The 21,764-nt window shown below is 48.2% G+C and overlaps 1 protein-coding gene across 1 annotated transcript; it reads right to left on the reverse strand.

Moving 5' to 3' along the window:
- Positions 1 to 4,793: 4,793 nt before the first annotated feature.
- LOC134411633 (solute carrier family 2, facilitated glucose transporter member 5-like) lies at positions 4,794 to 19,451 on the reverse strand. Its single transcript, XM_063145512.1, has 9 exons — positions 19,275 to 19,451; positions 16,845 to 16,997; positions 15,630 to 15,755; positions 12,736 to 12,923; positions 11,299 to 11,409; positions 10,094 to 10,195; positions 9,107 to 9,182; positions 6,007 to 6,134; positions 4,794 to 5,039 (listed from the first exon to the last, which is right to left on the reverse strand). Exons 1-9 carry the CDS (start codon positions 19,363 to 19,365, stop codon positions 4,863 to 4,865), a joined length of 1,152 nt encoding a protein of 383 aa, XP_063001582.1. The 5' UTR covers positions 19,366 to 19,451; the 3' UTR covers positions 4,794 to 4,862.
- Positions 19,452 to 21,764: the final 2,313 nt, after the last annotated feature.

Here is a 21,764-nt window from a genome sequence, read left to right on the forward strand (position 1 = left end):
GCGTTCAGTGCCCTCCTTTGGAAAGCACCCTGAAGTTCTAGTGAGTGAAGCACCCTGCTTCCTGCAGTCAGCAAACAGGTGACCCTGGAGAGCAGGGCCGGCGCCAAGAGTAGGTTTGGTTGGGCAGCTGCTGAGGGCCCACACCCCAAGAGGGGCCAATTGACAAGAGGATCCTGGAGTTATCCCTCCTCTTCGCCATGGCAACCTGCTTCTTCACCTTCACTCCAGGCAATGGTGGCAGTGAGGAGGGGGAACAGGAGACGCCATGGCCTCCTTGCTCCCTGGCTCTCCATTTTCCAAGCAAGCAAGTGGGAGCCGTGATGAGAGAAAGGAGGAGGAACAAGAGCAGATGATGACCATGGTGGTGAGAAGGTAGGCTCACCAAGGGAGGGCCCCCATGGATGGGGTCTTGACCAAAGGCCCTCCAAAACCAGCAGTGTTTCCACATCTCCACTTGGTTGCTTGATATTGGCAATTGTATCTCCTCTTCCTCACCACCACCTTCACATTGTCTGGGCCAAGGTTGCAACAGTGGGGAGACTCTAGTTAGTGGACTCCCGTTGGGATGTGGGCCCTTGACAGGTGCTCAACCCTTGACCCCGTCCCTGCCGGACAACCCTTCAAACTGAGGCGCTCACAAATAGAAGACTTGCCCTGACGTCTTCTGTTTGAAAAGACATCAGATACAAGTCCGTCCTCTGTAAAGGGCAGACGTCTTCAAATCGAGGCTTGACCTCCGTAAAGAAGGATACATGTCCACCCTACATTACCCCAGGACGTCTGATAGTTTAAACAGGCCCACAAATCAGTAGCTTACCCTGTTTAGAGTAACTCCCCACCGTAGAGATTTGGGGATGAATAGATAATGCACACCAATCAAACTAAGCTTAGCTTTCCGTACTGCTGAGCTGAGGAACAATCAACAAAGGCTTATTTTCCCATGAAATAAGTCCCTCGGAAGGTTAATGGCACGGCAGGAGCCTATCAGGGAAGGCGGCCGGAAGGTTCCGGAAGGTTCCAAGGGAAGCTGTTGACAGTTGGGAATTGACTGGATGTATCATCTCCAATAGAAAGGAGGCCAATGTAGAAGCGCGTCTTCACGAGGTTTAAGTACCGGGGTAACAGAGGCATGGTATGGCCGTCAAGTGACTGAGCTACCAGTTGGGAAGAATCCACCTCTAACACGAATGCACTCAGGACTGCCACCTGCTCTTCCGTAACCCACTCCCCAATGGCGATAAATGGATAACAATATTAGCGTCCCTTAACATGATTGTGGGCTTTACGCGATAACATTCCTGAGGCAATTTGAACCCTCCAAAGTGTGATGCTGATGATAAGTATTATCATTATTTCATGACCCTTTTGCATAGTCAAGGTTTTAACGTAGACTGTCGATAAAACAAGAGCGCCTCGGGGCATACAAAGTCAGCACCGAGCAACCGCAGCTCACGGTTATGTATTTGACATTTCAGAAGATGGTTCAGCCTAGGTTTGTTTAAGGACGGTCGACGGGGAAGTCAAGAAAAGACTGGGTGAAGGGGTTCATCGCAGCTATAAGCAGCCCAGGTAGAACTTTTGTATCTCTTTGCACGTTGTCTCAAATGTAGGGTCTTCCAATCAGTGCTGGCATCAGGTTTTGAAGGAAGGCAAGAAACCATCAATGGACCCTTCGATGCATCTACCTTTTCACCCACTTTCCTCCTCCTCCTCCTCCTGGCTTCTGCTTGCTTGCTTGACAGGCAGAGAGCCAGGGAGTGAGTAGGCTACAAAGCCTCCTACTACTCCATCTCACCACCACTGTTGCCTGGGCCAGAGAGAGAGGCAGGTGAAGAAACAGGTTGTGACGGGGAAGAGAAGGAGCAACTTCAGTGGACTTTTGTCACTGGGCCCCTGCTAAGATGTGGGCCCTTGACCGGTGCCCCACCACGCCTACTCCTGATTGTTACCCCTTCTTCACATATAAAGAGTATTTTGGAACACTCTTTAATTTTTACTGATTATTGATGTACATGGGTTTTTCTTTCCCTTCAAATTATCTACCTGCTCCCTGGTAGTTAATGCACGGTCAACATAAATGGATTCTCCACACTCTTTTGACAGATAAAAAAAATGAAATGACAATGCTGGAGGGTAAACCCTCACCTCCTCTAACACAGTGGATTGAGAACTTAATAGCGCTTTCAACATTTGAACGGCTGGCATATAGGCGCCCCTTGGGAATGGATATATATGCACACACGAATATTCGCGGCCATGTTATATATGGATATTTGTTCTGCCTTGGTTGAATTTTATGTATAATCTTTTTAAAAATTTTTTTAGAAAGCTGTATTTACACCCCCACACACATTCCACATATATTTTCTGAAAATTGATCTATTCGATCACTTCAACATTTTCTTTTTTATGGTTTTGTTTCCTTTGCTCTGTTGAAATTTACACTAAACAGACAAACAAGACAAAAAAAACTTGTTTGTTTGACAAGCGAAGGTAGCCAGGTTATCTGAAGGAACGCCTCCTCCCATATGTACCTCCCTAAGGTCATCCTCAGGGGTCCTTCTCCGCGAGCCCCTGCCAAAGGAAGTGAGGCAGGTGGCTACCAGGAGCAGGGCCTTCTCTGCTGTGGCACCCCGGCTGTGGAATGAGCTCCCTAAGGAGGTTCGCTTGGCACCTACATTATATGCTTTTCGACGCCAGGTGAAGACCTTTTTATTCTCCCAACATTTTAACAATCTATACATTTTAAATAACATGGTTTTAAATTTGTAATTTTGCATTGCTACTGTTTTTATCTGGTTGAGTTTTTATATTGTATTTTATATTATGGTTTTTATACTGTTGATTTATACTTTGAATGGTTTTAACTTTTGTGAACCGCCCAGAGAGCTCCGCCCAGCTGGTATATGAAGGCGATGAGAATGTCGTGTTTCTCAAAACACTCCTGCTTTCGATGGGAGGCAAATGACGAGGCCTGCTAGGTAATCCACAAAGCTTTTATTAAGCAGCAAACATCTCTTCTACCTGCAGAGAGTCTAATCTCTTGGAAACTCCCCCCTAGGCAAAATTATGCAAACTAAGCGAGCACAATTGTCCTCCCAAGGAGAACAGGAAGCCCCTTCCCAAACGCCCGTAACTTTAGAGTGCCTGGTGCGGAGGCAGGTTCTGGGTCGGATCTACACTAGTCTTATACCGTTGCTAGTGTCCCTTTCTAACGTGGTTCTCTGTATCGGTTCTCTGTAGCTGTAACATTACTGCAGGGCACATTGTTAAATCCTTTCGTTGTTCTCCCTCCCTCTTCTCTGAGAGCTGCTGGGTTTGCTCCGCCCACTGCCTGCCTCATTCCTAGCCAGCAGTCCAGGGCAATAGTCATAAGCATCTTAATCCCGGGATAAACCGTAGGTGTAGCTAAGGCCTCGGTCTCTTAAGAGGCAAATGCATAATTCCAGCTCCTTCTAGAGGAAAGTTACAAAGCTCCCGCCAAGCCTAGAAGCTAGGCAAAACCAGACAAATAGTACGGGGCGAAACAGGCTTTTGACTCGAGAGGAACCGATTCGATCTCTTTGAGGAGGGGTGGACGCAACTGCCGGAGGTCTGTGGGACATTTTTGTCCCCCCTCCCTCCAGGTTGCACCGCAACAGAACAAATAAACACTTTTAAAAATAATCCCCGGTTTGCTGCCAAAAATTCGTTGAGCTTCGGAGGACTTAAAGGGACACCTCTGGCTGTCAAGCAAAGTCAATTTGACCTTATTAGTGCTCCGTTGGTGCAACTGAGTGCCACTTTGTAACTTGAAATTTGGGGGGCGGAGGAAGGCGACACAGGTCTGCTTGTGGCCCACCCCTGTTGTAGAGACACACAAACAGTGCCCTACAATTCTTTGGTAGCGAAGCCAAATATAGTCTTCTTCAGGCGGACTCAGTTTGCAGGTGTGCACCAGCCAAGTAAGCTCCCTTGCCCTGTTTCCCTGAGGGAAACCGAGGCAGGGAGCTTGCTGGTTGAGCTGAATCGCGTCACACCCCTTGGCCAAAGAGCCGCCATCTTTTTGCCCCCATCTGTGAAGTTGGGTTTGGGGGATCCCTGTTCAACAGACAGCCTCTTCTGCAGGTGGGGAAGGAAGGTGGGACTGTGTGCTAGGAAGCCAAGGGAGGGGGGAATCCCAGGTACATCCCTTTAATAGTGTGCGCACGGTACGATTTCATAAAAGAAATTCGCGGCAGGAGAGTAAAAGAAGCCTGTATATGAAGAAGTTGGAGACAAGGCAGTTGGTTCAGGTTCGGGTCCAGGTATTCTCCCTTATGAACCTGTATTCTCCCTTATGAGCCTGCCCGTGCTTTGAGATCTTCTGGAGAAGCCCTTCTTTCAGTCCCACCTTCTTCACAGGCACGCTTGGTGGGAACGCGGGACAGGGCCTTCTCGGTGGCTGCTCCGGTGCTCTGGAACTCTCTTCCCGGGGAAGCTAGGCTGGCTCCCTCCTTGTTGGGCTTTTGGAAGCAGGCTAAAACTTTTTTGTTCAAGCAGGCCTTTGGAGAATAATCCGGCCCTCCATCTATGTTAATGTCTTATAATTTTGTTGTGTATTTTTTAATTGTTTATGGTTTTGTTTCTCCGCCGCCCCCCCCCCCATGTATATTTTAAACTTTGTAAGGCCGCCTTGAGGCCCAGCATTGGGCAAAAGGCGGGATACAAATAAATATAATTATTATTATTATTATTATTATTATTATTATTATTATTATTATTCCTTCCAACCCAGAAGGAGAGCCGAGACAACTGAAAGACGACAAGAGAGATTTCCTTTGGATCTTTGCCTTTTTTAAAAAATAATAATAATATGCAAAGCAGCACAGAGGGGTCCTCCTTTAATCCATGTCTGCCAGGTCTCGGATCAGCATCCTCCTGGTCTCGTGGATTGCCACAATCCGCCTGATTTCCAGAAAGGTCTTTCCCTTGGTTTCCGGGATCACCTTGGAGATGTAAATAAAAGTGGTGATACAGAGAGGCCAGAAGATGAGAAAACTATAGGGCTCTATGTGTACCTAGAGATGGAAACAGTAAGGGGAGGGGGAGAGAGAGAGAGAGAGAGAGATGTAACTTTTATCTTCTTACTTTGTTATTGTTTGTCATTTACCACTCTGGAATCTGTCTAGATATGGAGTGGCTACACTATTATTATTTATTATTATTATTTATTTATAATAAATACACAATTAATGGAAGGCAGTAGTTATTAAGTAGTACTATATAAAGTGCCAAAAAGGCACACAACTACTCCAAACACCAATAAAAGGCGATAATTATCAAATAACCCATTTATTTACAATTTATAAGAATATATAAAGCCAACTGATGTGTCTCAAAGTGGTTAACAATCACAACGTTGGGTACTATAATAAGCCATAATATATATCATACATGCAAGAATACAAATCTAATACAGTCCAACAATATTACAGGCTTTTATAACATTGAGCACCTGAGACAATACCATCAGAATAATATATGTACAGAAATAGGCTTTCTTCTCATTTTCTATTCTTATCAGCGTAGTCAATGCATTGTCAAGCATTGCCAAGTCTGTAATATTGTTGGACTGTATTAGATCTCTTCTCAATCATCCCAGAGTGCAGGATATGGAATAATGGGCTCAAGTTACAGGAAGCTAGATTCTGGCTGGACATCAGGAAAAACTTCCTGACTGTTAGAGTAGTACGACAATGGAACCAGTTACCTAGGGAGGCTGTGGGCTCTCCCACACTAGAGGCCTTCAAGAGGCAGTTGGACAACCCTCTGTCAGGAATGCTTTAGGGTGGATTCCTGCATTGAGCAGGGGGTTGGACTTGATAGCCTTATAGGCCCCTTCCAACTCTATGTTTCTATGATAATTCGCACGAGCAAATCCCCGAGATGTTTTAGAAATCCAGCTTTAGAAAACATCAACGGTCCCCTGATTTATTTTTTAGCAGCAAGCACAGGATGATGAACCAGCCCCCCGAAAGCACTCACGTCTATATGAAGGTACATAACCGCAATGAGAAATTTGAAGAGCCAATGTACACAGCCTGCAATGACGAAGGCGGTGGACCGAGAGGACTGAAGGAACAGCTCAGAGATTAACACGTTGGTTACCGGACCTGAGTGAAGAGAAAAAATTCACCTTGGTTAATGGCCCATTCATTCTCACGCATTTATTTATGCCACTCTGGTCTTGCATTTAGTGATGCAGTGGTAAATTAGGATTACGGTTGCTCATCATGATAAACCCCATAACCACGCCCCCAAGGAGGGTCCAAAATTTCAGGCAGCCGTGTTGATCCATTTCTAACAGTTTTCATCTCTACCAGGAACCCGTCCGTTGTAAAACTAAGGGCTCATAGCGGCACCTTCAAGACCAAGACATCTTAAAAAATTATTTATTTAAAACGTTTCTTGGCCGCCTTTTAGGGCAGAAGCCCTCACAACACAGCTTACAACAATAAAAGACATAAAAAGAAAACCACAATTAAATAGCAGGTAAAAACAATAAAAGCCCACGATAAAACCAGCAGGAACAAAAATGGCTATAGCAGCACCAACAGTAGTCATATCCTGAGAAAGCCAATGGTAAAATAAAATGTTTTCAAGGCCTTCTTAAAAGCCTGCAAGGACGGTGCGTGGCGGGTCTCCGATGGGAGTTTGTTCCAAAGGTATGGGGCCTTCTCCCATGTGAAAGGAAAAGGAAGGAAAGGAACCTCTCGTGCAAGCACTGAGTCATTACTGACTCTTGGAGGAACGCCAGCTTTCACTGACATTTTCTTGGCAGGCCTTATAGCAGGCCTTATAGCGGGGTGGTTTGCCGTTGCCTTCCCCGGCCGTTATTACCTTTCCCCCAGCTAACTGAGTTCTCATTTTACCGACCTCGGGAGGATGGAAGGCTGAGTTGACCCGAGCTGGCTGCCTGAAACCAGCTTCTGCTGGGATCGAACTCAGGCCGTGGGGAGAGTTTCAGCTGCAGAAACTGCTGCTTTACCGCTCTGCGCCACACGAGGCTCCCATGTGAACGCCCACCTAATTGCTGTCACAGGTAGGCAACCGTAGAGCCAGTGTGGTGTAGTAGCTAAAGTGTTGCACTGAGATCCAGGTTGTGGTCCCCACTTGGCCAGGGCCGGTGCCAGATTATTTTGCACCCTAGGCAAGGCGAGCTACTTGCACACACACCCCAAATTGCGCAGAAGTCCAAACGAGTGCGCCGAGAGGAGAGCTGGGACTGGCTCACTTTGATTTGGGACCGAGCCGTCTGGAATTCACCGGGACTTACTTCCGTGCGAACGCAACCCGCTATGCAGCCTGGCGTCCCGATCCGCTCCGCACGTTTACTGGGGAGACTAAGGCTTCCGAGTGAGGAGGCATAGGCGGATCGGGCCGCACTGGTGCCTCCCGGTGCAACGCTTTCTCGGAAGCAAGTCCTGTTGATCCACGCGCGCAGGATCGGGAAGCGGGAGAGTTTGCCTGGCGAGGAGTCCACAAGTCCCTAGCTTTCCTGGGGGAAGGGAGAAGGAGTCCCGCTTGCCCGCCTGGACATCATGGCCTGTTTGAGGAGAGAGGCGAGGCAACCCGGTGCCCTTTCCTCGGGAGTAAGGCAGAGGCTGGCTTGAGCCAGGGTTGAGCTCACCATGTGCTTTTTCTTCTTCTTCTGGCGGCGTCCTCCCGGCTCTGGGAGGGCGGCTTCCAGGTGGAAGTCCGAATGTGGAGCTGCCCCCCCCATCCCAGCGTCCCTGGCTTCATTTTGGCTGGGCGGGCGCGGGGCGCCATCTCACCCGCCCAGGCCCAGCTGAATCCTCCAGCCGGGCCGGCCCGGCTCACAGCCAACAATGCGCATGAGTGCTGCCCTGCGCAGCGCCCCTCTTAGCTTGGCACTCTAGGCGGCCGCCTGAGTAGCCTCTATGGTAGCACCGGCCCTGCCCTTGGCCATGGAAGCTCACTGGGAGAAGATCTACACTAATTAAGTTAGAACGTGTCTTACCGTTTTTAAGTGTGCGTTTCGTAGTATTACGCCACATGACGTATAGTTTGTGACGTTTTATTGTTGTCTGTTCTCCGGTTTTTATTTTGAACTTGTCTGAAATAAGTCGTTCTATTTGGTATGATGTGGCCGATTTCAGCGTATTAAATGGGTTTCCTGCATTTCTTAATTAGCCAATCGCATTCCTGGGGGGGGGGTGTTTATGTAATTTCCACTCCCAAAGTTGGAGCTGGTGGGTTTTTTTTCCTTTCAAGCCTCTTTTTTGCAGCCACTTCCAGTTTCACTTTTGGGAGGCATCTTGGTGGATTGTTTGTAGGTGGAAGATTGTCTCGAATTAAAGCGGAGAGAAGAGGAAGTGGGAGGGGGAATTGGCAGACGGGGAAATAGAACAAACGGATTTCTTTTCTTAGTGTGGCCAAAAGGAATGCATTCCCACGGGAAGAGAAAACGCAAGTAAACGTTTTAAAAACCGCTACGTTTTAAATCGTTCAAAAACAAAACGTTCAATGACTGTAAAAACAACGTTTCATATACTAGTGTAGATCCCCTCTGGGTGAGTCACAGCCTCTCAGCCCAGCCTACCTCACAGGGTTGTGGTTGTGAGGATAAAATGGAGAGGAGGAGGATTATGTAGGCCGCCTTGGGTTCCTTGGAGGAAAAAAGGTGGGATATAAATGTAATAAATAAATAAATAAATAAATATAAGGGCCTCTCTTTCTGATCTTAAAGCGCGGGCAGGCTGATATGGGTGAAGGCGGTCCTTCAAGTAACTTGATCCCAAACCATTTAGAACTTAAGGTCAAAACCAGTACTTTGAATTGGACCCGGAAACAATTTGCCTTACGACAGGGCGCAATAGATCGTTGCTGGGAAAATTCCTTCCGCCCTCCCGCAACAACCATGAGGGTTTCGGCTAAGCTCAGAGCGAACAGGGAAGTCTGGGGCGGGGTGGAGGTGGCAGATGACATCGGCGCCCCTGCTAATGAAAAAAAGTCTTGGGGGTTTGACCTTGTGGGCCCTGCCGCTGCTACCCCATGACATGCGTCCTCAGCCCCCACTGCGTCCGCTTCTTGGTGGAGCTCTGGATGTCGTCTGAGCACTTACCTGGACCGACAGACTGTCCAATGAAGAAGACGGTGATAAAAGATGAGCTGAAGTAAGACATCCAGAGGACGTTACTCTGTTGGAGAAAGGGGGGCCATGTTTAGACGTGTAGAGGTGAGGGTTCAGGTGTGCCTTAAGTCAGGGGTGCTGAATTTTAGGCTCAGGGTTAAATCCTGATTTAGGGTCACTCAGATGGCTATGCCCCTGCCCCACATCTTATACCGCCTCTAGGTTTTTTGGGGGGCGTGGCCTTCCCCAGCCTGTTGCCTTCAAGATGGACTACAACTCCCATCACTCCCCCAACCAGCGGCTCCGAGGGTCTCAGTGAAGGAAAAAAGGTCTATCTCGCCTTTTCTATCTCGCCTTTTCCCTCGTCTATAGGGAAACCAAGGTTTAGTTGCCTGGAACAAGGTTTCGGATTGTGCTCTGGCAATTGGTGTGCTTTGCTCACAACACTTCCCTCCACTTCAAGTGTCCTGATGAGAAGGCTGAGGGGAGACAGCATAGCACTCTTCAAATCCTTGAAGGGTTGACACACAGAGGAGGGCCAGGATCTCTTCTCGATCCTCCCAGAGTGCAGGACACGGAATAACGGGCTCAAGTTAAAGGAAGCCAGATTCCAGCTGGACATCAGGAAAAACTTCCTGACGGTTAGAGCGGTATGACAATGGAACCCATGACCTAGGGAGGTCGTGGGCTCTCCCACCGTAGAGGACTTCAAGAGGCAGCTGGACAACTACCTGTCAGGGATGCTTTAAGATGGATTCCTGCATTGAGCAGGGGGTTGGATTTGATGGCCATCTCTATGATTCTATGACCAGCCAGAAGGATGTTCATGTGTTTCAAAACACCACTGTTCTAAACATACCCTCCTTTAACAACAACAACAACAACAACGTTCAATCGTGGCTGCCAGCAACTGGCTGATTTTGGAGTGCCAGGGCGGCGTTCAGGACCTAACGCCATCATCCGATTTGAATTACAAACCTGAAGTTCGAGGGACATGGTTATGAGGACACAGCAAATGCTGCAGATCCCGTAGCCAACCAGCAAGAGAGTCCTCCGCCCCGAGGTGTCTACAGTCCAAATCTAGAGAAAATATAAACAGGCGGGAAAGAGAAAGAGAATGCAGCAGCCAGATTGATTTCGGGAACCAGAAGGTTTGACCACATAACACCTGCTCTGGTCCGCTTGCACTGGCTGCCGGTATGTTTCCGAGCCCAATTCAAGGTGCTGGTTTTGACCTATAAAGCCTTACACGGCTTGGGACCACAATACCTGACGGAACACCTCTCCTGACGTGAATATACCCCGTCACTATGTTCAACATCTAAGGTCCTCCTCCGGGTGCCTACTCCGAGAGAGGCTCAGAGTGTGGCAACAAGGGACAGGGCCTTTTCGGTGGTGGCCCCCAGACTGTGGAATGATCTCCCTGACGAGGCTCGCCTGGCACCAACGCTGCTGTCTTTCCAGCACCAGGTTAAGACTTTCCTCTTTGCCCAGGCGTATGGCGGCACATCCTAATTACCCACATGTTTAGTTTTTAATCGGTTTTTAATGCTTTATGTGTGTATGTTCTGTGTTTTAGAGTTTTAAATTTTGTTTACTTGTTTTTACCTCAATTTTTAGAATTTCTGTAAACCGCCTAGAGAGCCCTGGCTATGGGAGCGGTATATAAGTGTAATAAATAAATAAATAAATATAGAAGGGAGGGCTATTATTATTATTATTATTATTATTATTATTATTATTATTTACATTTACATACCGCCCCATAGCCAAAGCTCTCTGGGCGGTTTACATTTGTGGGCCCTTGAAGTGTACTTCAGGGGTGGGGAACTTTAGGCCTGGGGGCCAGAGCCGGCCCTCGGGGTCCTAATCTGATCCTATGTGGTTCCCTAGAAGGCCCCACCCCATGTCATTTGGTGGTTTCCTGGCTTTGGGTAAACAAAATGGCGTCTGGAGCTGCTACGGAACACCACATGGGTCAAAATTATTATTTTTATCCCCTCCTGGTTTTGGGCATATATAGGGGTGTATGCAGCCCAAAGGGGGTTGTCTGGGAGGCCTCCCGAGAATGTCCCCCGGCACTTTGGGAGTTGCCCACCCTAGTGTAAAGAATGAGAGGAGGGAGACACCCTTTTTTTAGTACTGGAGAGAGAGAGGGGGGGGGGACAGACAGACAGACTTACCGCTAGCAGAGTTATGAACATGAGAAGAATATAGAGCAGCAATCGGATGTACCAGACAATATTCTCTCCTAGCCCTGTAGACAGGAAGATTCTCTCACTGTAATACTGCGCCTGAACGGAGACCAGAGGATGTGAAATTCTTAGTGAAACGGAAGATGACGTTCATGAGCCACTGGGTTTCAGGCAAGTGAAGAACCCTATATGGCATGGGAGGATAGATTTCGAGCTTGTGGGATTTGCTTTTTAATCTAGAACTTCGAGATCCACCTAGCTGCAGCCGGATGCAAAAGCCATACTTCGAATTAAGGAATCCTGAGCCCAGGAATTTGTTTTGAGGACTGGACGGAGCAGTTTTGAGGACTGCTGGACAAATATCTGCTCTTGGTCACCCCGAGCTTTCTTCATTCCAGCACAATCATTTAGGGTGGGAGGGGAGTCATTTGTTACTGTTCTGCAAATCACTCTGTCCAGAAAACCCGATTCCCACAGCCCAGAGAAGTCCCCGGTTTGCTTATTTAAAAGATTTCCATGACATTATTCAGCTGAAGATGCCAAGAAAGCTTACAAAGGAATAGTTAAATTTATTGATTGATTTCATTTCTATACTGCCCAATAGCCGAAGCGCTCTGGCCGGTTCACAAAAATTTAAATCACAAGGTAGAGCATTAATAAATATAATACAATTACAATTGATATCAAAATTCAATTAAAACACAAGTGACAACTTTAGAGGGTGCGGCATAGTGGCTATAGTAGGGGGTTCCCAACCCTTTTGGATTGGTGGGCACTTTTGGAATTTTGAAAGCGTGTCCTGGGCGCACTCACAAAATGCCTGCTGTGGTGATGAAGCTTGCCCATTCCTAACATGGTTGCCGTGGCGATGAAGCTTGCCCATTCCTAACATGGCTGCCGTGGTGATGAAGCTTGCCCCATCCTAAAATGGCTGCCGTGGGGATGAAGCTGGGCCATCTCCCAAATGGCTGCCATGGTGGGCATGGCCAGGCACGATATTTCCCAGAAGGCAAAGTGGTGAGGCTAAAAGAAAAAGCTCCTCCTTCATACTACCACCACTGTCTGGGCCAGAGCAAGAGACGATCAAAGAAATGAGTTGTAATGGTGAAAAGGCGGAGCAACTCCAGGGGGGTCTTGTGGGACCATGGGGTGTGCCTGATCTTCCCGACCCTTGGCTCCAGGCCTTTTTGGAGAACAGAATGGTCCACAAAGCATACCAATGTTGGCCATTCCTAGAGACGCAATGGTGATGGATGGATGACCAGTAAAGACATGCACCTGAAATCACCTTGAGATTCCTTATTTGCCTAGACTTAGGATAACAACTCTGATGTTGGCTATGATGGAGATTCAGGGGATGTGACAAGCCCCAGGGTCCACCACGTTGATGTCTCAAGCTCCTAACCGCTTGGGGTATCGGCTTACCGCGTTGATGCCGGACAACTGCTGACCAGCCATCAGGACAATGGTGGAGAGGAGGTGCCACCGCAGCTCACCGAACCAGAGAAGCTTGAGCACGTCCATCTTTTTCTCCGTGCTCTCACCAAGGTTCTCCTGCTGGAGCTCTTCCATCTCTTCTTCCACGTCATCCCAGCCTCTCAGCTTCTTTAAGGCTGGATGGAAGGAGAAGCAGAAAGACACAAATTGGCCAGAAGTGGTGGTGCTGGTGGGGAATAGAAGGAGGGACCATCTCATTCACCATTCTGCTCACACAAGGGCCAACCAGCTGCCCGCAGGAGACCCAGAAGAAGGACACGAGGGCAACAGCACCCTCCTTAGCATCTGGCGTACCTAGGCAGAATGTCTCTGATGCTGGAGGTAGCACAGAGCCATCAAGACTAGTAGCCATTGATAACCTTCTCCTCCATGAATATGTTCAACCCCCTTTTAAGGCCACCCAAATTGGCGGCCACCCCTACATCTTGTGGTAGCACATCCTTCTAGTTGAACTCTGCACTGTGTGAAGGAGGCCTTCCTTGAATCTGTCCTGAATCTCCCACCAATTAGCTTCATGGGATGACCCCACTGGGTCCTAGTATTATGACAGAGGGAGAAAAATGTCTCCCTGTCTACTATCTCCATAATTTTGTACACCTCTATCATGTCTCCCCTTAGTCACCCTTTTTGTCTAAGCTAAACTGTCCTATGTGTTGTAACCTTTCCGCCTAGAGGAGTTGGGGTGTGGGGAAACAAGTGAAGAGTCGTTTTAGATCCCGGACTTAAGGTGTACTCCTATGCAGGTTGAGACAGAAAAAGTCCAACATGGTGGCTGGGGGATGCTGGGAGTTGTAGGACATTTGAGCAGGGGGTTGGACTCGATGGACTTGTAGGCCCCTTCCAACTCTGCTATTCTATGATTCTATGATTTTCCGTCTAAACATTCATAGGATTTTGCCTTTCATAGTCTTAGGGAGACCACTTTTAAAGGACCATGTATATTACGTCAGGTGAGAAGAATGGTCCTCTGGAGACCATAAGACCATGTATGTTATGTCAGGTGAGAAGAATGGTTCTCTGGAGACCATAAGACCATGTATGTTACGTCAGGTGAGAAGAATGGTCCTCTGGAGACCATAAGACCATGTATATTACGTCAGATGAGAAGAATGGTCCTCTGGAGACCATAAGACCATGTATATTACGTCAGATGAGAAGAATGGTCCTCTGGAGACCATAAGACCATGTATCTTACGTGAGGTGAGAAGAATGGTCCTCTGGAGACCATAAGACCATGTATATTACGTGAGGTGAGAAGAATGGTCCTCTGGAGACCATAAGACCATGTATATTACGTCAGATGAGAAGAATGGTCCTCTGGAGACCATAAGACCATGTATATTACGTGAGGTGAGAAGAATGGTCCTCTGGAGACCATAAGACCATGTATATTATGTCAGATGAGAAGAATGGTCCTCTGGAGACCATAAGACCATGTATATTACGTCAGATGAGAAGAATGGTCCTCTGGAGACCATAAGACCATGTATATTACGTGAGGTGAGAAGAATGGTCCTCTGGAGACCATAAGACCATGTATATTATGTGAGGTGAGAAGAATGGTCTTATGGAGACCATAAGACGATAGAGACCATAAGACCAAGAATGGTCTTATGCAGACCATGCTCAACATCTAAGGTCCTCCTCCGGGTGCCTACTCTGAGGGAAGCTTGGAGGATGGCAACAAGGGAGAGGGCCTTTTCAGCGGTGTCCCCCCCCCCATTATGGAATGTTCTCCCCGATGAGGCTCACCTGCCGCCAACATTGTTATCTTTTCCGTGCCAGGTCAAGACTTTTCTCTTCTCCCAGGCATTTAACCGCATATGTTGAGCTTTCTAACTAACCCCAAATGTTGTCTTTGTATATTATTAAACAGATACTGTCTTTGTATATTATCTGTTTTATGTTTTTTTTAATTTTATGTATTATCTGTTTTATGTTTTTATGGCTTTTAATTTTTTTATATCTATTTTCTTAAACGATCAATGTTTTAATCTTTGTAAAACCATCCAGAGAGCTTCGACGATGAGGTGGTGTATAAATAACAACAATACCATAGAGACCATAAGGCCAAGAATGATCTTATGGAGACCATAAGACCATGTGCATCATGTCAGGTGAGAAGAAGGGTCTCATAGGGTATCGTTTGGGGTAGGGTGTAGGGTGGACTGCAGGGCCTCGGACTATGGTCCTGGGATCCAGCCCTAGATGGATCATTGGGAATGTTCAGTCTGTGCATTCTCTCATCCTACCTCTCTCAGGCACAAGTGGGAGGCAGGGCCGGCACCAATGGAGGGCATGTCCAGGCACCTGCTGAGGGCCCGCACCCCAAACAGGGTCCCACTGCCAAGAGTTCCTCCCCTTCCCCATGGCAACCTGCTTGTTCCCCTGCCCCTCCCTCTGACCCAGACAACGGTGGTGGTGAGATGGGGGACCAGGAGGTGCCGCGGCCTCCTACCTCCCTGGTTTTCTCCCTGTCTAGCAAGCAAGGGTTAACAATCAGGGACAGCATCCAGGGTCAGCATGATTGGGCACCTGCCAAGGGCCCAAAGTCTAGTAGGGGGCCATTGACAACAGCCCTCAGGACTCGCTCCTCCTGGTCACCATTGCCAAAATCTTGTTTACCCTACCTGGCATGCAAGCAAGTGGTAGCAACGAGGAGGAGGAGGAGGAGGAGGAGGAATCGCAGCTGGTGACAGTGGTGTTGAGAAGGTAGAGTCACCGAGGGAGGGGGGCCATGGAGGGGGTCTTGCCCAAAGCCCCTCCGAAACCAGGCAGCGTCTCCCTACATCCTCACTCTGGGCTGTTCCCGTCCGTCGTACCTTGCCTCGCTTTCGGCTCGTTCTGCCTCTGGATCAGGAGATACCGAGGACTTTCGGGGAAGAAAGGCAGCACGACGGCTTGAAATAACGCCGGGATCCCAGTGAGGCTCAGAAGGATCGGCCAGCCTGGCAAAGAAGAGATTATGACTCAGACTTCTCGTCGCCCGGCCTCCTTCCAAACGGAGCACAGAGCGGCCGATGATACAATTAAAACAAGTGCCAATAAAATCACCCTAACAAACTCCTACTGTCACAACAGAACTCAGGGAGATTGGGAACCACTAGCTGCTGGGCCACATCCAGATGGCGATGCCCCCTTTTCCTGGCTCCTCCCCCTTTCCCCAGCTCCTCCCCCTTTCCCCAACCACCAATCACGTGGCTGTCCCGGCTTTTGTAATTTCCCCCCCATTCTGAAAGGTGTAAATGTCTCTCCTAAGGCTTTAATTACTGGGAGTAAGAGCTTGAAACTGATACATGTGGATTTTTTTTTTTTGTATTTGGGGCTCCTCCCACTTTGCTTTTGGTCCCGCCCACTGATAGAATATGGCCCCCAAGAGTTCCTCCGAAATTGAATTCAGCTTTCGGGCTGAAAGAGATTCCCCCCACTCACCCAAGCATTAAAATAACTAAAGCAGAACAATAATATTCTAACCTAAAAAACACCCCAAAGGTCAGGAGCCAAACGCTTGTGTAAGTAAAAATACTTTTTCACATAGATTCAAAAATAGTCACAGTGGGCGATACAATCACGGCTCCTGTGTCATGGAGTTCCACAAACGGGGCCACCAGCGAGAAGACCCTCTCTTGAGTCTCTGCCCTCACCTCACTGCCTGCCTCCCAGGGAGACCATCACGCGAGATCAACCTGGCCCCGACACTTCAGCCAGAGAAGGAACATCTGCAGGGAGCTAGTTTCGCCCTTCCCTGCCAGAAAGAATACTTATAAGAATTTTGGAACTAGTGTCTGAGTTTTGCTTTTTCCTCTACCCTCCTAATCCTTTTCCCTTTTGTGCTGTGCCTTTTAGTTGGTAAGCCTGAGGTCAGGGACGGCTTCATTCTCAGTCTGTGTTCTTAAACCATCTCTAAGAGCCTCTTCCGTTTTAAAACAGGGGTAAAAATACTGTAAATAAATAAATAGAACGTAGGTGGGGGGGGGTTGTGGAAGGCGATCTCCTATACACAGGAAGCGGGATGATGGCCCACTGTTCTGCTTTACCTTCTTGGGTGCCGAGGGCTTTGGAGAAACCGAAGATGTGAGCCGTCAGGCTGCCCAAAATAATGAAGAGATAGGGTATGCTCCCAATGGCTCCTCTCAGGTTTTTCGGGGCCAGCTCGGTTAGGTACATAGGCACAATGCTGAAGGATATACCTGGTGAGAGGGGAAATGAAGGGATCGTACACAGGCGCTAGGTGCAGAAACGTACAAACCAGGAGCGTTGCTACGCGGTTGCTCAGAATCTGTTCCCGTGAGCTCTGAGTATCCATTGGTGTCAGTGAGATGCTTTTTCTAAGTTTGATTCCCAGGAATGGGGGAGGGGGAGGAAGAATCAAATCTGAATGACCGCATTCTCCCTTATGAGCCTGCCCGTGCTTTGAGATCTTCTGGGGAAGCCCTTCATTCAGTCCCACCATCTTCACAGGCACGCTTGGTGGGAACATGGGAGAGGGCCTTCTCGGTGGCTGCTCCGGTGCTCTGGAACTCTCTTCCTGGGGAAGCTAGGCTGGCTCCCTCCTTGATGGGCTTTCGGAAGCAGGCGAAAACGTGTTTGTTCCGGCAAGCCTTTGGAGAATAATCTGTCCCTCCATCTATGTTAATTGACTTATAATTTTGTTGTGTATTTTAAACTTTCCCCCCTTTCATTTCTTTTCCTAGGTTTTACAATGTACGTTTTAAACTTTGTAAGACCGCCTTGAGGCCCAGTGTTGGGCAAAAGGCGGGATACAAATAATAATAATAATAATAATAATAATAATAATAATAATAATAATCATCATCATCATCACAGCCAAGGGGGAAAGGGTTAACTTCCCCCTACATGTATGTGACAAAAAAACCCAGATCAACCCCTACAACATGGGAATGAAACTACGGGAAAATGGGTCCCATTGGAAGGTTGGTTCTAATAGCTTCATCACACCAGCATTATACTGTGCGATTACTGTGGACCGCCTGCAAAGGACTCCTATGTTTTCCAGCTGATAATCTGCTTTTATTGTGAAGTACTCCCATGCATCCTGCTTTAATTGTGCTTCTTAGCCAAAAGAAGCGTCGTATTTTAGTACCCGTTTAAGAACGAATCTTTTGTTGTTCTCCCAGCGGCCGCTGGGAGGATGATGTGAGATTTTAAAACTGCAAATTAAACAGATGCTTAAGCTTTGAAGATAAAGACGTCAAAATCGGCACAGGAATAGATATTAAGGAGGGCTTTCAGCATACCAAATTTGAATTGGATTGGGTCATCCGTTGATTTTTTATGATTTTTTACATCCCCCCCCCTCTTAAATCCTTTTCCTGGTATGCAAAGGATCTTAGGAGGGTATGATTTAGCTAACAAAACAACAACAACGACAGCTTTACACTATGGGGATAATTCGAGGGAAACGGGTACATGGGATGAAGCTCTAAGTTTAATTTCCATGCAGGAGGAGATGGGGAGGAATAGCTAGGGTGGAAAGAGTTAAACCTCTCCAGTACCCCCCTCCTTTTACCTGCTCTCAAAAGTCGGGTTTTTTTACGACCTTACAAAGGAACTGGATCTCTACAATGGTTTAGTGTTCAGATCTCCGATTCCCCTTTCCGAGGTTGAAGAGTGTTTATGACCTCAGGGGGGTAGCTGGCATGGTTCTCTGCGCCGGCTGCAAGGAGGTGTTGAATGGGGGTCAGGTCCCCAACTCCCCCTTCCGAGGTCGGAGAGTTGTCTCTGAACTTGGAATGGGTTTCCCGAGCCATCCTATGGTCCATAGGATGGCTCTCTTAGACAAATTAATGCTTAATGGGGAGTGTGGATTCCTGGATCCGAGGTCAGAGCGCTGTCTCTGACCTCGGATCCAGGAATCCGAAATATCGTAGGGACACCAGTGTGCCATCTAGGTGCCATAGGATTGCTCTCAAAAAGTATGAACAATCAAACTACCGGGAGCTGATAAAAAAATGAAAACGCTCCATCATACGCAGTCAAATTCCTGGGAGTAGAAGAAAGACTTAACACAAAACATGACAACGATAGGGAGTGTGGATTCCTGGATCCGAGGTCAGAGCGCTGTCTCTGACCTCGGATCCAGGAATCCGAAATATCGTAGGGACACCAGTGTGCCATCTAGGTGCCATAGGATTGCTCTCAAAAAGAATGAACAATCAAACTACCGGGAGCTGATAAAAAAATGAAAACGCCCCATCATACGCAGTCAAATTCCTGGGAGTAGAAGAAAGACTTAACACAAAACATGACAACGTTGGCGCCCAGCGGGCCTTGCCAGGGAGAGTGTTTTGCAGGTGGGGGAGCCACCACGGAGAAGGCCCTCTCCCTTTTTGCAGCCCTCCGAAGCTCCCTCGGAGGAGGACCCTCAGAGGAGGGTCTCAGATGTACGTCATAGGAGCTGGGTAGCTTCATACAGGGGTAGGCACTCCATCCAGGCTGCGACTCACCTGAACACGTTCCGACAATCAAGCGCGCGCAGATGATGAATTCGTACGACTGGATTGGCTTGGAACAGGCCATGAGAATGGCAGAGATCATGACTGCAAAGTTATTGGCCACCAAGGTGCCTTTTCTGAAAAAGAAGAAAATGATGAAATGTTCACCAATGCATGTAGCATCGAAACCGTGACAGTGGACAGAGGAAGAGAAATATGGCTCTGTATTAGTTCCCTGCAAAGTAGTTAAACTTTAGCTCTCCAAGGACGGCCACTTCGGCATGACCCTATAAAACAGGGCATGTGTCACCCCCCCTCCATCCCAAAGAGGACATCAACTTTGCATAACATTTGCATACGCTCATTGCAGTCAAGGCTGGTGGCGCCGATTCCGGTGGGGCTGTGAATCCATCCTGGGTTTTCAGGCGGAAACAGTCAGAACTCTAAAAGAGCTATTGAAGGTGCTGAACCCATTTAGGGGATAGGTTTCAACACTTCAGGGAACTCCTTTTGGGTTCTGGCTGAAACCCGGACTGGGTTCACAGCCCCACCAGAATCGGAGCCACCAACCACTCCAACAATGCTATCTCAAAGCCCCCTCACATCTAGGTCGAAACGCGTGGCTCCCGTCCCTCGCGCGATCCGTGAGTGCCCAGTAACGAGCGTGCAGTAAAACGCTCGTCGGATGGAGATTTATTTATTTATTATATTTATACCGCCCCATAGCCGAAGCTCTCTGGGCGGTTTACAAAAGTTAAAAACGATGAACATCAAAAACAAAAATACAAAAAATTTAAAAGCATAAAAACAGCAGTATCCATTTAAAACTGCTATTCTGGGGTCAGTTAAAAATTCAGCATATGTTGCTAACTGCCTGGGAGAAGAGAAAAGTCTTAAACTGGCGCCGAAAAGATGACAATGTTGGCGCCAGGCGAGCCTCCTCGGGGAGATCATTCCAGAATTGGGGGGCCACCACGGAAAAGGCCCTCTCCCTTGTTGCCATCCTCCGAGCTTCCCTCGGAGTAGGCCCACGGAGAAGGCACTTTAAGATTTCTAAGTGTTATCAAGGCGATCCGAACTGAGCAAAGCCGGAGTTCCCATTGCAGCCTTATCCCCCAAGAGTGCCAACTTTGTTCGGGAGAAGGTCGCCCCAGCACAATGCGATCCGGGTACCTGCCACAGCTGTCCACCAACGGGCCGACCAAAAGTGAGCCCATGATGCCTCCGAGCGGGAAGAAAGTAATGGTGAGACCCCACAAGAACATAAGCAGGCTGTGGTCAATGCTGATCCGATTGCGCAAGTGATAGGTTTCGTTGTAGAAGCTTTTCAGGAACTAGGAGAGAGGCGGAGCGCACAGGCTGTCAGTGTCAGAAAACAAGCGAGGGGACGCTTATTTATTTATTTATCTATTACATTTTTATACCGCCCAATAGCCGAAGCTCCCTGGGCGGTTCACAAAAAATTAAAACTATGAAGAGCATAATAAAACAACCGACAATCTAAAAACACAAATACAGAATACAATACAAAAAGCACAACCAGGATAAAACCACAGAGCAGAAGTTGATGTAGGTTAAAATGCGGAATTAAAACAGCGAAGTTTAAATTTAAGTTAAATTAGGTGTTAAAATGCTGAGAAAAGGAGTACGGTGTAAGCGTCAGGCGGACCTCTCTGGGGAGCTCGTTCCACAGCTGGGGTGCCACAGCAGAGAAAGCCCTGCTCCTGGTAGCCACCTGCCTCACTTCCTTTGGCAGGGGTTCACGGAGAAGAACCCCTGTGGATGATCTTAAGGTCCGGGCGGACACATATGGGAGGAGGCGTTCCTTCAAATAATCTGGCCCCAAGGTGTTTAAGGCTTTGAATGTTAGTACCAGCGCTTTGAATTGGGCCTGGACCTGGACTGGCAGCCAATGAAGCTGGAAAAGGACTGGCGTGATGTGGTCTCATCGGCCAGTCCCTGTTAGTAAACGGGCTGCCCTGTTTTGTACCAGCTGAAGTTTCCGGACCGTTTTCAAAGGCAGCCCCACGTATAACGCATTGCAGTAATCCAAACGAGAGGTTACCAGAGCATGGATCACTGTAGCTAGGCTTCACAGGGAGCCACAGCGAGTCCTGCCTGCGAAATCCACGCGCCCGTTCGATGTGCTGGGTTCCAAGGAGGGCCGGCTCCCAGGGTCAGCATGGTTGGGCCCGTGCCAAGAGCCCACACCCCAGCAGGGGCCCACTGACAACAGACCCCCCCCCAATTTGCTCCTCCTCTTCCCCGTGGCAACCTGTCCAGCAAGCAACTGGTAAAACAATCAGTCAAGGGTAGGTACAATCAGGCAAGGGCGGAGGGTCCATCCTCCAGCCCGGGGATTCTGGGAGTTGTAGTCCAACCCATCTAAAGGGCACTGCTTCTCCTCCTGCTCTAAAGAAGTCATCCACGCTGGAAAGCCATCTTACCACCGCAGGGTAGTCGATCACAGAGAGGTTGTAGCCATATTGGAAAGACGACCCA

The sequence above is a fragment of the Elgaria multicarinata genome, chromosome 20 (assembly GCF_023053635.1).
Source record: "Elgaria multicarinata webbii isolate HBS135686 ecotype San Diego chromosome 20, rElgMul1.1.pri, whole genome shotgun sequence".
Taxonomy (NCBI): Eukaryota; Metazoa; Chordata; class Lepidosauria; order Squamata; family Anguidae; genus Elgaria; species Elgaria multicarinata.